Below are 13,204 nucleotides of genomic sequence, written 5' to 3'. Positions count from 1 at the left end.
TTGGACCTATGATAGATAATTTACGACACCATTAATTTTATGTGACCACCTCTGGGTTTTGCTCATCCGGAAAGAGCCAAGGGAACAAGAAAAAGGAGAAACCGAGAGAACAGTTCGAAAACAAAAGTATTACTATATTACTATATCTGTAGTAAAAAAAACGAAAATAAAAACAAGTGTCTTAATATCACAATCCCAAAACAAATCCTTCAAACTGGCAACATATATGACTCCATAATCAACAAAAATCAAAAGGAAAAGAAAGGAAGGTTTTAACAAGGAACATGCTTCTCTCGGAATCCGAAGCTTTCGTCTCACTCAATCTCAAGCTTACAAGTAATAGTAATAGTAGAACAATATCAAATGACCACAATGTGAAAGCAAACTTTGGCTATATTTTACAATTAGAGCTGAGTGTTTACTAGTAGTTAAAGTAAAACAAACCGCTACATTAATAAACTTCGTTAGCAATGTTGTCTAAACGTCTTTGAAACAAATCACAAACCAACAAAAAAAAAGGTATCAACATTTTGTCTGAATATATCCTGATGGAAATAAAATTTGCCATTATTATCAACAATAAGAAAATTGATCAATCAGCCAGATCAATTCAGCCCTAAACCTTGAGCCGCTTCACATTCTCGTCTTCGTCATCTGCATCCATTTGATGATTTGGAGGAGGAGATTGCGTCGGTTTCTCCATTTCACTGCGAATTTTGGGTTCTTCAGCTGAGAAGATTCAGAAATTAGAACTCTTATGATTAAATCAGTGCATATTTTCCTTTCGTGGGCTTTACTTATTAATTTAGAAACTAAAGCCCAGGCCCATTTGTATATAATAGTAGCTTACATAGTCAATCAAAATCATAGTCGTTTTGGCACAAGAAGATTTAGATACGTATCCTCAAAATCAAGCAAATTTCACTTTTTTGTCGTGGAGATTCTTTACCCGGTTTCTTGCTCGAACTCTTCACCATCGGATTCCTCTGCATTGTCAGCATCATCATCCTCTGCATCATTATCGCCTTCTTCTTGATGGTTGTCAACGACTGGTTTTCCAATTACGGGTAAGCTAGGACTCATCTTTCTGATCTCGTTGCACTGCACCAAACCATGACAACAACAATGTGCTCAAACTTCTCTTAGCATTAATAAGAAGAACAACTTTGAAATGGACAATTAGTCTAATTTGATCCCACTCCCTTTTCATATCTTCCACGTCTATAACTAGACAATATAATATGTGTACATCCAATTAAAAGGAAACACCAAAACCTCACATGAAAAGGTTTCAGAAGTTAATTCGCTAGTAAATAATGCTTGAGGGCATATATCTTATCTAATCTTCTTGTCTTCTTTACATTTTTGCGAGTTTAAAGCAATGAGACTTCCAGTCAAATGATCTCAAGTCAATATCCATGGAGTATACACTAAAAACACCACTACTCAAGAATCACACAACTCAACATTGGCATCCACTAAATTCAAACTTTCTTGCCAATTTATACTTCAAACATAGCACCAAAAAGAGTATGTTCCAAAGAAGAAAGGTTGACAAACAATCAGAAACCATAATTCATCTAGTCAATGTGAAGAAGAGAAAACTGATCTGCCTAAAGCCAAATTCAAGACTAGTCGATTTAGTTACCAACAAAACCTTGTTCATTAAATTTGAAATCAAAGACAAAGATTGATCATTTCTTCTCCGGTTACCATAAAATTAAGTAGAAACCACTTACAGTCTCTCAATCAACCACAGGAAACGAAACCTATTCGATCTAAATCCGCCGTGGCTTTAAAGGACCTCGATTGCAAAGCCCAGAAGTTATCAATCAGGATTCTCACTAAAAATCAGCTCGAATTCCATGGTATGCTTCAGTGACGCTCGAAAACTGATAAATTGCTATCATTAAAGAAATACGAGAATGTACCTTTTCTTCGAACTCAGCTTCTTCCATGGCGAGTAGAATCTCTTCGTTATGCGGCTGGGGCCACTGTAACGGTAGCAAATACGATGCCGGAATTGCTTTCGTCGGCGACGGAAACTCGGTCATCAGCGTCGGACACTGTAACATTATTCTTCTCTCTCTTAAGGAAAAATGGCGAACCCTTAATTTCTGGAGTATATTCTCTAAAACGCTGGGTATTTAAATCAAATCAAATCAGACGAAATCTCCACGGCATGAAAATTCTCTAAAGGTGATATTTCACTAGTACCCCCTCTTATTATTGTATTGTTTAAAATTTAACCAAGAATATAATTATTTATCCATTTTCCCCTCATTTTTGGGTCCCTCAATCTTGAATGAAAATGTGATTCCAATCTTTTTCCCGTATAAATACATCCCCAGTGCGTAGTATCATACCGTTTAATATTACCCGATCTCTGTATTTTATGCTTTTTACTTTTCTATCGATCGAAAGGAGAGCACAACAACGAAGGAATGAAGATAAAACGCAGCGTTTTAATGTGTCATCCATTTTCTAGTATTCTAGTTTCAAGGTTAACGAGACTTATTTACAGATGTCAAGTTGTTTTAGCAGATAATTCAAAAGCCAAGAACATAAATCACACTAACAATTAACGTGAGGAAGTAAATACATCTACATTTTTTGGCTAAACCCTGTGGTTGTAGTTCAACGCCAGTACTGAGCCCATCTGTGTATGGTTTCAACCATTTGCGGGAACAGAGCGCTTACGCTTTCATTAATCAGATCTTGAAAGAAGTGGATGCATGCTTCGTCGTCCATATCAAGCCTAAACTTTTCTTGGAGCTGTATATTAAAAACCCAGCATTTAGGAACATAACAAGGAGCAAGCAAGATTATTCTGGTTAAGGTGAGAGTAAAAGAACCTTACTTTGAGAATGCCCTTTTCCGGGTCTGAAGCTATATCGGGAATAGTGGAACCCGCCATGAGATAGAACAGATTCAGAATAAGGTTGCTTGATTTCCGGAGAATATTGTAAGCTTCACAACAGTAGGACTTGAACCTTGTGTAATATTGGCTGCAACACATAATACAGTGTAGCCAAACATGTCAAGTCTGGTGATACTATACCTCTCGAGCCAAGATCCATCAAGTTATATAATTTTTTTAGCAAGTCTGGTACCTTTCTGCTCCCCCCATGGCTTCCACCATCTCTTTGCAGAGTTTCATCGGTGGAGGAAACGGTTTAGGATCTCTACCGAGAATAAACCCGAAATCAACGTGGAAAAGACGGCCATCCTCTGTAAGGAGGAGGTTGTCTAAGTGTCTACATATCAAAAACAGGCCATCACAATTTGATTTTCAAGGCATATTGAAAACTGGTAAGACTTCATGAACAAAACCTCAGGTAAATATTTTTTGCGCCATACCTGTCTCCAATCCCAAGTATATATGTAATCACAGAATAGCCAGCGCAGCTTTTGATAAATGTCTCGAGACATGTGGCTGTTATCCCGAAAGGCGCATGCTCATCAGGATGAAACTTCTGCAGATAACTTGTGATGCTTCGGTGCTCTGAGAGAATCTGAACATGCAAAAGCGCAAATCTTAGTGTAACGAGATTATTTACTCTCAAAAGGAGAGGATCTGGGGGCATTAATGGGTTTAGGCATTAAAACTGTACCTGAGCCAAAGAACGGGATGGTATGAATTCCAACATTCCTTCGTCATGTCCAGTTGCTAACACCTTATAAGGCGTTAGGCACAGATCAAGATTTTCCAGCTTAAGCAGTCTATCCATGAGCCACACCATTTGAACAACCTATAGAGGAAATTTTTTAAAAAAAATTATAATCAGAACATGAACAAAAGATCTAAGGCAATATAATGCAATAAGCCTAAATATACCAGTTGGTCTTGCCGGAGATCATCTCCCTTCTTAAAGATAACTTTGCAACTTCCTTCGTCTTCTGTTCGGAAACTTAGCCGCAGAGGAGACAATGCACTTTTGAAGATTGTTGATTCTCCGGCCACAATCCCCTTTATGAGTACACTAGGGTTAAGCGGTGATCGAATAGGCTGAAAGTAAACCGTATACAAAAAAGATTACGAAATGGTCAGCAGAAACTTCCACTCGATCAATAAAAAGCATTTGTTACCAGTGAAAGTACCTCTTCAAAGTAGGTGAGTTCGCTAAGCAGTCCATTTAATAGCTGCCTGAGCTTCTCAATTTTTTTCTGTGTGTTCCCACGTACATTTCTCACTTCTCGTGTAATGGAACATAACTGAGCAGTCAATTCTGTTTGGCGCACTAAACTTTGCCACAGTTTGTTTCCATCTTCTCCGTTAGCACCAGGTGGCAGCTGACATGAAAGCAAATATCATTCTAGAGCAGCCAAACAGAACTCACTTGGTGAATAAAACAGTTCATTTCATTGCCCCAAAGACACTAATTACAATGTACGGTGATATTTTAGTAGCTGTACAACCCTGTATATGTCGTTTTAGAAGTTTCCTTATCATTCTTGGGAAAACCACCACTCCTCTCCCTAAAAGGTAAACACTAGCTTTTAAAGAGAGATTCTGAACAACCTGGCACTGTTATCCCAAGTTCAACGGGTTTGCAATCTGACTATTACAAAGAGAACAGAGGCGGGAGAAAGATTGATCTACATATTCAACTCATCATAAATCGAAAAAGACAAGGAAAAAGAGAGCAAATAGACATTAGGTCCACACCTGTTTCATACTCTCGAAGAGTAAGTCGTATGTGCTGTAAAATCGCTTTCCATAGACATTGTCAAAAAGTTCCACAGCAACATACCAGCGAAGGAAACTAGCCAACTCAATATTCTGTAATGCTAGACGTTTGAAAGAAAAATTGACAGAAATCAGTCAATGCATGACTCATGGGACAAATATAAACCAGTTATAAAGGGTAGAAGTTCAGAACATACCCCTTTGGACAAGAAATTGAGAAAGCCGAGATCTATCAGAGCGCTCAAAACGGAGAGCCTGAACCAGTTGAAGCAAGTAACACTGGAGCTCTTCATCATCAGCTCTTTCAAGGACACTCACAGCATAAGCTCGAACCTGTCAGTAGGTGTGGTGAGGAATTAGCAAATATTTAAAGATACCAGGATGACAGACTAGCAGATCCAGTAGAAGGTCAAAAGACCAAAAGAAAAGTAAATTAGGCACTTGTAGTACCTCTTCACTTTCAAATAGAGGAGACAATAGTTCCAAAGCATCACATACATCTATTGTTTCCCATTTGTACATCAATTGAATAGCTTGCTTTGCTTCCTGCCAACATAGGAAGATCATGCAACATGAAAAAATAAGAACCATATAAATAGATCTACAGGCAAATGATGCACGCTTACCTGAACATCACTCCATTCCACGCAGCGAAGAAACTTTGTTAGAGCTCTCTTTTCAGACATGAGAGAGAAACGAAATTTCCAAAGAAGTTGTCTTTCATCTCCACTCAAAGTCCTTGTTGGCGGATATTTTAGAACGCTGTGTATGGACCTTTAAAAGAAGAAAAATAGAGGCAAAGAAAAGAAAAAATCACCTACTCGTGAGATTATATGCGACTATATTTCGTAATAATATGACCAAGAAAAGACAGACTGTTTCACTAAAGAGTGCCACACAATTTCAATTCAACCAAAAGGAGAAACAAAAGAAAAACAGAATTCCATACTTACTTCCGCTCGTTAGAACTTGGTTTGAGATCCCTGTCAATAATGCCACGGTCCAAGCTCCTTGCCAGCTTAAGTTGCTTGTGCTCTGAAGGATTAAACTTTCCCAGCTCTGTGTCCCAGACGGTAACAAAATCATTTGTTGAACCTATAGGGGAAGTTATCAACAAATTGGCTCCAGACTCCTAGAAACCAAAAGCAGATAGACAAAACCCCATTGATCATTTCGATATAGCAAGACACACGTGGATACGTTTTTACATTCAAATAGGTAAGATGGTCACAGACGTATCCAACTGCAGTGAAGATTGTACCTGAAATACAACTCGATGTTCAAAACTACAGAAGTCGATAACCAAGTACAGATTCGAGTTTCCATGTTTGGAGCTTTCTTGTTCCCTGATCGTATCCAAGGATTTCAACATAAGTCGGTCCAGCCAATCAATGCTTTGGATCTGCCCCCTCTCAAACTTATTCATGAGCTTCTCCAATCGCTCTAGCTCCCCACGCTCATGCCGTGGAACCTATAAGTACCACAAATTACAGAAAACCCCATATAAAAGAAAGTTGGCATAAAGGAAAACATATCGAGCTACATTGAGAATTATCAGAAACCTTTCCAGGAGTAGAGGTAGGAAATGAACCATCAGCTTCCTTCCCCTGCCAGAGCCTGAGCTTCTGCTTTCCTGATTTCATTTGCATCTTGCTGTTAAAGAGAAGGATTGTTGCCCCACCAATCAGTCCGTCAGCTTTTCCACAAGAAACATCCCATACCTGATACTAGCAGAATCTCTTCAATAAGCAGAAAAAAAGGAGCAAGAAACCGAGAAGGGACCATAAAAACAAGAAACGAGCCCAGCGAGTTTTGTTTACCGTGATAGCAAGTTGCGAGTGGGCAGTCAAGTCCCGGTATTTCGAACTGAGAGTGATGAGTTCGTTCCAGCAGAATGGTGGTCCTGTAGTGTTCAATCTGGAATTAAGAACAGAGCTAGATATGAAACAATGAAACTCGTCTACAAAGGTCATCAACATCACAACACAGCATATGAAAACACAAGAAACCTTGTTCTCATGGGAAGGCCAAAAGGAGCTCCATCAATGTACAATGCACACTCAATGTAAAGCTCTGGAATTTTCTCCTCTGCAACGGAGATAACTCCTTACATAAACATAAATCAAACCAAAAAAAAAAATAGTCAGAAATTGAAGGATCAACATCTCAACAACTAAACCCATTTCACTAAAATTTGAGCCTCTCTAGCAACAATAAGCAATTCCCGATATGAGTTCTTAAAATCTACACACCAAGGAATAAACAGTTCCCATGAATTACAGGATCAGAAACACGAACCAAAAATTAGAACAGATTCAATTCCAAAATTACTTCGACCAGTAATAAAGATTCAGTACCTGAATCAGTGGATTTCTTGACGGGGAGGATTCCATCAAGCTTCTCGATACGAAAAGTGACGGGCGAATTGATATCGCAGGAGAGGAAGAAACGAAACTCGCTCGCACCCATCGGGGGAATTTTAGATGATCAAAATTAGGGCTTTTCTCATTTGAGGAAGAGTGGAAATCAAGGATTTGAAGAATCTGAAGCTTTGAAAACTCGAATTCGAGGCACAGAAGCGACGTTAATGTCTTTTTGAGAGGAGCACACGACCGGGGATTGATCAGCTTTCGCTCTTAACGTCGACGGCTCCGGGGAAAAAAAGAATATAAAAAAAAATTATTATTTAATTGCAACACATTACATTTTAGAATTTATGATCTAAAATCTTATGAAACTATTTAAAATGTTATGCAGTCACAAATTTAAATAGAATGTAAATCCAAGATGTTGGTTTTAGATTTTCTATTAGAATCTTCTTTCCTTTTTTTTTACAGCAACGAATTTTCATTAATTTGTGAAGCAACCAAGATCAAAGTTATAAGAAAGCTTATAGTTTTGGTGGTTCGTCCCCCTCATTATGATAAAAATGAGTTTTCGTCACTCATATAAACTGTAGTGTAATTAAATCCAAAGTTGATGATCAACTTAAGAATGTTTTTTGATAAATCTCGAGATGTCCATGTAAATTCAACCTCCTGATCAAATCACGATTTCTACCATTGACCATTACAAAATTAATGTATAAATAGCAAAATCCTTTTGACTAGTTGTTGATTAAGTTCACTAATGTGTTACAATCTCCTTCAAGTTAAAATGTTCTACAACTCTGAGTCCATACTCAAAACTTGAAATTTCTCTTTCTAGTGCTGATTTTTGGGAATTACGTGTTATTGATCTTAACAATCATATCTAAATAAGCAAAGAAAACTAGACCAAACAAGAACTAAGCCTGAGCAAAATGCTACATTAAGGCTTCGGATCAGGTAATGTACAAAATAAATAAGACCTTCATAAATAGTTATTCTTCAGTCATTGGTCTTGATCTTGTTGCTTTCTTACCATTTAATAATAAGTGACCAAAATAGTCAGACATATTTCTAACCAACCTAAGACGATAAAGAAATCAAATAAAGTGTTAACTGAAAAAGTTGACAGTTAGTATAACTCCGCTGAATAACTAAGTCAATCAGAAATATTCTCCGCTGAATAACTAAGTCAATCAGAAATATTGATGAAGTCAAGCCCTAATCATAGACAAACATATAAGGAAAGAGTATTGAGCAAGGACACTATATTCATAGGCTTACACAAAAGATCATGGCCTTCACACTTAAGATCATATATGGCTTCAGATTTCTTATCCACAAAAACAAAAACCAAAACGCCCTACACATGATTACTAGCTAACTATGGATACATAATTGATAATAAATCGTGTTTATGAGAGACATCTTCGTAAGTTGGTGTTCCCACGAGAACTTCACACCTTTGAGACAATCTTGGAATCCTTTTGATTTTTCTGATCATGTTACTGAAACTCTCATTTAACACAAGCTCCTTCAAGACTGCACAGTTTCTCACAAAGTAGATTGGTAGATTCATCGGCTCTGTGACGGTGGTTGGTGTGAAGAGGTTAACATACTCAAGAGATGATAAGAAACATTCAGGTACATATGAAACTTTCATCTCATCTCTCTCGGGAAGGGAGTCAAATTCCTGATTAAGAAACTTTACATGTTTTCTTAAAACACAAATCTCAATGTGATAACATAAGCATAATCAAGTGAAACATACCAATACGAAGGATTGTAGATTCATGCAGCAACCAAGAAAGGTTGGCAACAATTTCCAAAAAGATTTGATGAACGAAGCATCCAAGCAAGACAAGTTAGGGAACCGAGGTAACGGTTCTAGCTTCGAGAGAACATGGATCACCTATTATAATGAGAAAGAAAGAAAAACAAATGTCATATAGTAAATTGTACATGGTTAATGTAATCAAATTAATCATGTGTACCTCGAGAGTTTGAGCAGAGATGATCATTTCATGGACAAGAGAAATCCCAATGAGAAAATTGTAGATCATAGCTATCTTTTCTGGATCACCATAGTCCACATCAAAGGTAACATCAATGTTCACTTTTGCATATGAGCCAATGCTGTCTATTTTGAAGCTTGTAGATAGGTATCGACTGATACTCATATACTCAAGTCTCGGAGCATCAATTACAACTTCAGGATCAAGTTGGCGTTCATATTCTTCATATCCGTCACCAGGTGTGGACTCTAATTCAAAGCTCTTTAGTGATTGAGAGCGCACACATACTTCTTCTAAATAATCACCAGGATGTGTGACTATGATTAACTCTTCGAGAACCGAACAACTTGATATGAGAGTCCCTAGAACCTTTTTTCCATCAAACTTGACTGCCTCTAGATGCATACTCTTGACACAAGGTAAAGATACCAATTCTGATTTGGGATTATCCAAGACAACACAATAGAGAGTTAAAGTCTTCAATGTCTCACATGAATAAAGGGAGAGAGGCATTCTAACGAGTGCATCATCACCATTTATCCGATTCAGAACAGTTAGATGACAAACTCTACGCTTAACCACATCATCAATCCGCCACACAAAATCAGAATCACAATGCTCACCAGCATCATAAATCAACTTGAATTCCTTTATGTCTTGCTCTTTGTTTGACTCCAAAAAACTATCCAGGAATTCCAAAAAGAGGTAATCATCATCTTGAAATGTTCTGGTATCCAAGTCCAAAACCGGAACACTTAACCAGATATTTCTCCATCTTTTTGACAAAAGGCTGGTGCGTACTGAATCCTTCGTTGATAACTCAGAGAGGATTCGACATAACAACTCGTCCGGTAAATCGCTTAGCCTATCTTCGCTTGGGCCTTTGGATTTCCTTAACCTCCTCTTGCTTAAAGAGGTATTTAGAGAGGTTCTAACCATGACTCAGTATTAAATCCTGCAAACAAGAAAGTAGAAATTAGAGAGAGAGAATGAGAGAATAAAAACAAAACCGGAGTGAAACAACAAGAGAAAGTTCAACCGTCTAAATCCCTAAATTTACCAAAAAGCCAGAAAATCAGTCAACATGTAAAAGGCCTAATGATATCAACGCTAGTTTTTGCTCTACTTGAAGATAAAAAAAAGAGAAATTTTTAAACGAGAGTTACCTTCAAAGTTCGGTCTTTTTTATCAGAGAAGCAAGAGACACAAAGAGGAAGACGAAAGAGAGAACCACCTGTCACTCGCCGGCTATAAAGTGGAGATCTTCTGCCACTTCAAGACCTTTTGACAATTTGTTTTAGGATAAATAAATAGAAGTTAAAATGGCCACGAAACGGTTTAAGTTTCTCTAAGTGCCTTTATTGACTTTTTACTGTGATTTACATTAGATTTTATGGTTATTTTTTTAAATCAAAAATAGTGATATAATAATTAATTTACACAGCTGCTAGATTAGACAAGACAAGAAAGTAATGAGTGATTTTTGTTAACTACACTAGTCTACAGTCTACACGAAATTAATACGCGTAAGAGAAATATCTACACGTATATTCTCTATTTTTATTTGTCAAAAAATTTCTTATGATTAAAAAAAATTAATTGATATATTAAACACAAGCTACACAAAACATCTATTCTATTAAAACAAAAACACTTTGAGTGTTTGCTTCCAAACACTTCCAAATTTTTTTTAAGATATTTATTTTATTTTAATATTTAATTTCCGTAAATTAGTTATTAATTTAGATATTTTTAGATTCCCTAAAATCTAGATCATCTTTAATTTAAATTTCAAATTATTAGAAATTTAATTAAATTTAATTACAAAAATCTGCATTCAATTTAATTTAAATTCAAAAAATTCAAAAAATTATAATTAAATTTTATTACAAAAATTTAGATAATAATTTTAATACTTTAGAATTTCTTAAATACAGGTTAGATTTTAATTTAAAATTTTAAATTTAAATAATATTTTCATAAAAATATATAGTAAATAAATATTTTATCGTATTTTATCGTATTTTATCATAATTAATCGGGTTAAAATATGAAATATTTTAGACTAATAAATATTTATATTATACAATAATATGATCGAGTTGATGAGAATTATATATATATATACACTTAAAGTCCATGAGTTAATATATTAAAACATGTAAGATATTAAGATGATTTGAGACAATTAAACTAACAGGTTAGCCAGTATATATATATATATATATATATTTTAATAGCATAAATAGTAAATAAATATCTTATTATATTTTTTCATAATCAATTGGTCCAAATATTCAATATTAGTAAATATTTATAGGGTTATACATTTATAATTATAGTATTATACACATGTTAGTTTGTCAAAACATGTAAGATATTAAAAATAATTTAAGCCAATAAACGGATGGGTTAGCAAATTCATAAATATATAGATTATTTACGTGTAAATCTAAATTCATATAATAACAAAGTTTATAATTAACATTAGATCAATGTATACTTAATTAACGCATACTCTTATTCTACTAATATACAAATTTTACTGTTTAAAATTAAAACATGATAACAATTTTTTGATTTAAAAAAATAAACAACAAAAACAAATTATATTTAACAAAAAATAAATACAATTTATATTAGAAATAAAATAAAATAAAAAATAAAAAATTTCCGTGCGAACACACGGATTAAAATCTTGTTACGATCAATAAAAGAACAGTTACCTAACAACATCCCACTAAAAGAGCGGTTAAGTTTCACTCGAAATTCATGAAATTAATTGGTAAATTTATATATAAATCTATAATACAATTTATATTAGAAATAAAATAAAATAAAAAATAAAAAATTTCCGTGCGAACACACGGATTAAAATCTTGTTACGATCAATAAAAGAACAGTTACCTAACAACATCCCACTAAAAGAGCGGTTAAGTTTCACTTGAAATTCATGAAATTAATTGGTAAATTTATATATAAATCTATAACATCAAATCTAAGAATGTCAAATCTACGATTCACTGCTTTTTAATACGTGTCAATGGATTTAACTGATGGCTCATGCATTCGCATATTTAGACGGAGCTGTTTTTTGTCCGCTGTTGTTTCTTATACTCGTACATAGTACAAATATGCGTTTGTGTTTTGATAGATACCTTTTCTTTTTATTAATAGACCTTGATGATAGTTTATAAATTAGCAAATTACAAATGGGAATTTAGACAAAAAATTCTCGAGAATTTTTTTGGAATTTGCCAAAATAAAGCACGGATTGTGGGTCTAACCAAATAAACACTCAACTTTTATTGACTTTCAAAAATAATAACAAATGTTTTGTTGACTTGCTAAATCCGCACGCCGTTTATAAAATTAATAGAAACTTTAAACGCTATTAACTCAACGCCGTTTTAAAATTCTGTAATTTTTAAAAAAATTGTCTTCACCTAGATTCGAACTCACAACCTATGAGTGCATAAAGGATATTTTTATCACTAAGCCAATGACATTTTCAAACAAAAAGATAATAGAGTAACATAAAAACGAGTTTATGTCTGAATCCCTAATTTTCCAGAATCCCCAATTCGATTTTTCTCAACTGAAAATTGATGTCTAAATTTAGGTGGAGTAATGGAGGTGAGATTTGGTTGGTCATCGATTCTTAGTTGAGAGAAATAAAATTGAGGACTCTGGAAAATTAGGGTTTCAGATATAAACTCGTTTTTATGTTACTCTCCTATTTAGAGAGTAATAAAAACAATTGTATTACCTTTTGTTTAAAAGTGTCACTTGCGCAGTGGCAAAAGTCTCCCATATTCACCTTTAGGTTGCGAGTTCGAATCTAAGTAGAAACAAATTATTTTTAAACTACAGAATCTTAAAACGGTGTCGTATCAATTTAACTCCAATAATAATAGTAGAGTTAATGGCGTTTAAAGTTTATGTAAATTCTATAAATAGCATGCTGATTTGGCAAGTAAGTTTATTATCTATTATATAAAAGTTGGGTAGTGCCTCACAATCTTGACACATCAGCATTTCTTTATGTGACACATCAGCTTTAACAAAAAAAAAATCTGATATTTTAAATTTTAAATAATAATTAAGACATTTATGAGTCTTGGAACTCATTT

At 34.7% G+C, this 13,204-nt stretch overlaps 3 protein-coding genes across 7 annotated transcripts; all 3 read right to left on the bottom strand.

Moving 5' to 3' along the window:
* Positions 1-450: 450 nt before the first annotated feature.
* LOC18009619 lies at positions 451-2,111 on the bottom strand. 4 transcript variants are annotated; one of them, XM_006392099.2, is made up of 3 exons: positions 1,932-2,104; positions 950-1,101; positions 451-729 (listed from the first exon to the last, which is right to left on the bottom strand). In XM_006392099.2, the coding sequence occupies exons 1-3, from the start codon at positions 2,073-2,075 to the stop codon at positions 726-728; spliced, it is 300 nt and encodes a 99-aa protein (XP_006392161.1). In that variant the 5' UTR covers positions 2,076-2,104; the 3' UTR covers positions 451-725. The 4 variants fall into 4 exon arrangements, with proteins under 4 accessions (XP_006392161.1, XP_024004576.1, XP_024004573.1 ...); XM_024148808.1 differs by having other exon boundaries at positions 451-723; XM_024148805.1 differs by having other exon boundaries at positions 451-707.
* Positions 2,112-2,625: 514 nt separating this feature from the next.
* On the bottom strand, positions 2,626-7,341 carry LOC18009536 (phosphatidylinositol 3-kinase VPS34). 2 transcript variants are annotated; one of them, XM_006392098.2, is made up of 17 exons: positions 7,048-7,341; positions 6,700-6,796; positions 6,511-6,607; positions 6,253-6,411; positions 5,952-6,161; positions 5,644-5,822; positions 5,317-5,464; positions 5,141-5,236; positions 4,888-5,023; positions 4,670-4,791; positions 4,102-4,293; positions 3,839-4,009; positions 3,615-3,752; positions 3,361-3,515; positions 3,114-3,257; positions 2,861-3,008; positions 2,626-2,775 (listed from the first exon to the last, which is right to left on the bottom strand). In XM_006392098.2, exons 1-17 carry the CDS (start codon positions 7,157-7,159, stop codon positions 2,638-2,640), a joined length of 2,442 nt encoding a protein of 813 aa, XP_006392160.1. In that variant the 5' UTR covers positions 7,160-7,341; the 3' UTR covers positions 2,626-2,637. The 2 variants fall into 2 exon arrangements, with proteins under 2 accessions (XP_006392160.1, XP_024016656.1); XM_024160888.1 differs by having other exon boundaries at positions 6,511-6,593.
* Positions 7,342-8,353: 1,012 nt separating this feature from the next.
* LOC18009538 (F-box protein At1g60400) lies at positions 8,354-10,276 on the bottom strand. The gene is made up of 4 exons (XM_006392096.2): positions 10,238-10,276; positions 9,051-10,026; positions 8,828-8,968; positions 8,354-8,749 (listed from the first exon to the last, which is right to left on the bottom strand). The coding sequence occupies exons 2-4, from the start codon at positions 10,008-10,010 to the stop codon at positions 8,441-8,443; spliced, it is 1,410 nt and encodes a 469-aa protein (XP_006392158.2). The 5' UTR covers positions 10,011-10,026; positions 10,238-10,276; the 3' UTR covers positions 8,354-8,440.
* Positions 10,277-13,204: the final 2,928 nt, after the last annotated feature.

Source organism: Eutrema salsugineum, unplaced genomic scaffold (genome assembly GCF_000478725.1).
Source record: "Eutrema salsugineum unplaced genomic scaffold, Eutsalg1_0 scaffold_8, whole genome shotgun sequence".
In the NCBI taxonomy this organism is placed as follows: Eukaryota; Viridiplantae; Streptophyta; class Magnoliopsida; order Brassicales; family Brassicaceae; genus Eutrema; species Eutrema salsugineum.
The sequence above is the reverse complement of the archived record's forward strand: the minus strand, read 5'-3'. Positions and strand labels throughout refer to the sequence as shown.

Bases quoted from the DNA above. Each gene is read 5' to 3' on its own strand.
- LOC18009619 (XM_024148805.1), bottom strand. From the start codon at position 2,075: ATGTTACAGTGTCCGACGCTGATGACCGAGTTTCCGTCGCCGACGAAA. The intron at 1,102-1,931 runs GTACATTCTCGT...GGTTTGGTGCAG, and splicing joins AAGCTGAGTTCGAAGAAAAG to TGCAACGAGATCAGAAAGAT. The intron at 708-949 runs GTAAAGAATCTC...CAAAATTCGCAG, and splicing joins GAGTTCGAGCAAGAAACCGG to TGAAATGGAGAAACCGACGC.
- LOC18009536 (XM_006392098.2), bottom strand. From the start codon at position 7,159: ATGGGTGCGAGCGAGTTTCGTTTCTTCCTCTCCTGCGATATCAATTCG. The intron at 5,465-5,643 runs GTAAGTATGGAA...CTTCTTTTAAAG, and splicing joins CCAAGTTCTAACGAGCGGAA to GTCCATACACAGCGTTCTAA. The intron at 5,024-5,140 runs GTACTACAAGTG...ACCTACTGACAG, and splicing joins CTCTATTTGAAAGTGAAGAG to GTTCGAGCTTATGCTGTGAG.
- LOC18009538 (XM_006392096.2), bottom strand. From the start codon at position 10,010: ATGGTTAGAACCTCTCTAAATACCTCTTTAAGCAAGAGGAGGTTAAGG. The intron at 8,969-9,050 runs GTACACATGATT...TCATTATAATAG, and splicing joins TCTCTGCTCAAACTCTCGAG to GTGATCCATGTTCTCTCGAA. The intron at 8,750-8,827 runs GTATGTTTCACT...TTTCTTAATCAG, and splicing joins ATCTACAATCCTTCGTATTG to GAATTTGACTCCCTTCCCGA.